This window comes from Streptopelia decaocto, assembly GCF_964273445.1.
Source record: "Streptopelia decaocto genome assembly, chromosome: 1".
In the NCBI taxonomy this organism is placed as follows: Eukaryota; Metazoa; Chordata; class Aves; order Columbiformes; family Columbidae; genus Streptopelia; species Streptopelia decaocto.
The window spans coordinates 26,481,060-26,482,858 of NC_138663.1; the positions used below are offsets into that span (position 1 = coordinate 26,481,060).

The 1,799-nt window shown below is 42.3% G+C and overlaps 1 protein-coding gene across 1 annotated transcript in view; it reads left to right on the top strand.

The window, feature by feature from the left end:
• LOC309453159 (uncharacterized protein) overlaps positions 1 to 1,799 on the top strand; it is a gene marked incomplete at its 3' end in the record, with an annotated part of 16,120 nt that extends 14,321 nt beyond the window's left edge. The window contains exons 8-9 of the mRNA XM_082076365.1: positions 888 to 1,169; positions 1,641 to 1,799. Of these exons, the coding sequence (XP_081932491.1) occupies positions 888 to 1,169; positions 1,641 to 1,799 (441 nt within the window). The remainder of the gene's footprint in view (positions 1 to 887; positions 1,170 to 1,640) is intronic.

Consider the following 1,799-nt stretch of genomic DNA (forward strand, 5'->3'; position numbering starts at 1 on the left):
CAGCATGTGGCTGCAGTTGCCAGCTGGGGGGTGGGAGGCCTGGGGCTAACTACAACAGACGTGTCTGTGCGGTTTACATGAAGAGTATGTGAAAAAGGCTGGTTGTTCCTGGTTTCATTGTTTTCTTGACTAATTTGCTCTGCAGGCTGAAGAGACTTCTGAGCTGAGCTACAAAGAAACTAAAGGTGTATGAAGGGAGAGAGAAAGAGTCTCAGCGGAATGTGCAGGAAGAAATGAAGAGCAGGTGTTCTGAAATGGCCAGTGAATTTGGCAGATAAAGAGCAAAGGTGAGTCCTGGTTTGGTTGGGTTTTTAGGTGGTGGTGTTTTTCAATTTGAAACCTGTTTTCTTATTTCCCTCTACTACTTTTCATGTTCTGGATTTTTTTGTTTTCTTTTGTTATTTCTTGGCTGTATCCTGGAATTTATTGACTTTTCTTGATGCTCCTTCTACTGTTACACAAAACTGCAGAGTTTCTAGAGGTGTTTTTGATGTCACTCGGGCTGTGCAGTAGCGTGTAACCTTATATCTACTTCTCTGTTCATTACTCAGATTTTTTGCTAAAGCAGCCACGTTTCAGAGCTGCATATATTTTTAGAAGCGATTGCTGCAGAATGAGTGAACCGCCTTTGCGGTGGCTCATTTTTAATCCAAAAGTTAGCAGTGGTTTTGTGTTTCTGTTGGAAGGAATCCTATCAGAAATGATGTGAAAGCTGTTTTTGTTTTAAAAGAGCCTGGTTTCACTTTGATATAGTGCTGGATCAGCAGATGATAAACAGAGTCTTGATGGCCAACCCCTTTACTGATTTTTCACAGAACTGACTTCTTTTAGACCCCTCTGAGTTGTTTTTTCCTTTTTTTTTTTTCTTTCTTTTTTGCTGTCTACAGGTTGCAGAACTTTCCCAGCAGTTGGAGGCACAGTCTGAAAAATGCAAGCAGCTGGAAGATGAAAATAAAGATTTGCGAGAAGAGTTGTCCACCATGCGTGAGAACCGCCAAAAACTGGAGAAAAGCAAATGGCAGCTGATAGAAGAGGTGGCTAACCTGAAACATCGTTTGGAGAGTAGCATGGTGGATCGCAACCTTATAGAACAATACGAAAAAGAAGTCAAAGAACAAGCAGAACAAGATATAAGACAAAAACTACAAGAAGTCAATCTATTTTTGCAGGTAAGTGAATTTCTTGTGTGTGCCTGTAGTCTCAATTATATACTTCTCTTGTGGTGATAATTTTGTAGTATGTTATTTTTGGTTCCTGATTCTGTGTGTTAGTGCTGTACTTCTTCTCCCACTGCCCTTCAGCAAAGACGGGAAATATGGTTGGGCAATGGTGCTTTCACGTGTGAGTAACGTGCCTGCAGGGCGCTGAATGCAAAGCTTGCCCAGGGTGGCTTTCTGTTTTGCAGTTCCTGGGCGGTATCACTGTCTGGCCTTGTTCTTACTGTTCATCCTTGAACTCAATATTGACACTTAGAGTTGTCATGGCCAGACATACAGTTCCTGCTTTATCATTGTACAGGGGAAAGCGCTCAGAAAAGAAGTCACTGAAGTTGTACAGGGGGTGGAGGTGAGGGACTTATTTTAGACCCCTCTGAGTTCTTTTTTTTTCTTTTTTTGTTTTTTCTTTTTTGCTGTCTATAGGTTGGTGAACTTTCCCAGCAGTTGGAGGTAGAATCTAAAAAGTGCATGCAGCCAGGAGCACAAAATCAGGATTTGCAAGACGGCATGGTATCTGATCTCATAGGGGCCACGGAGCAGCATCACAGGCCCTCAGCAAGAAAAGCAGAACAGGTCTGGTGA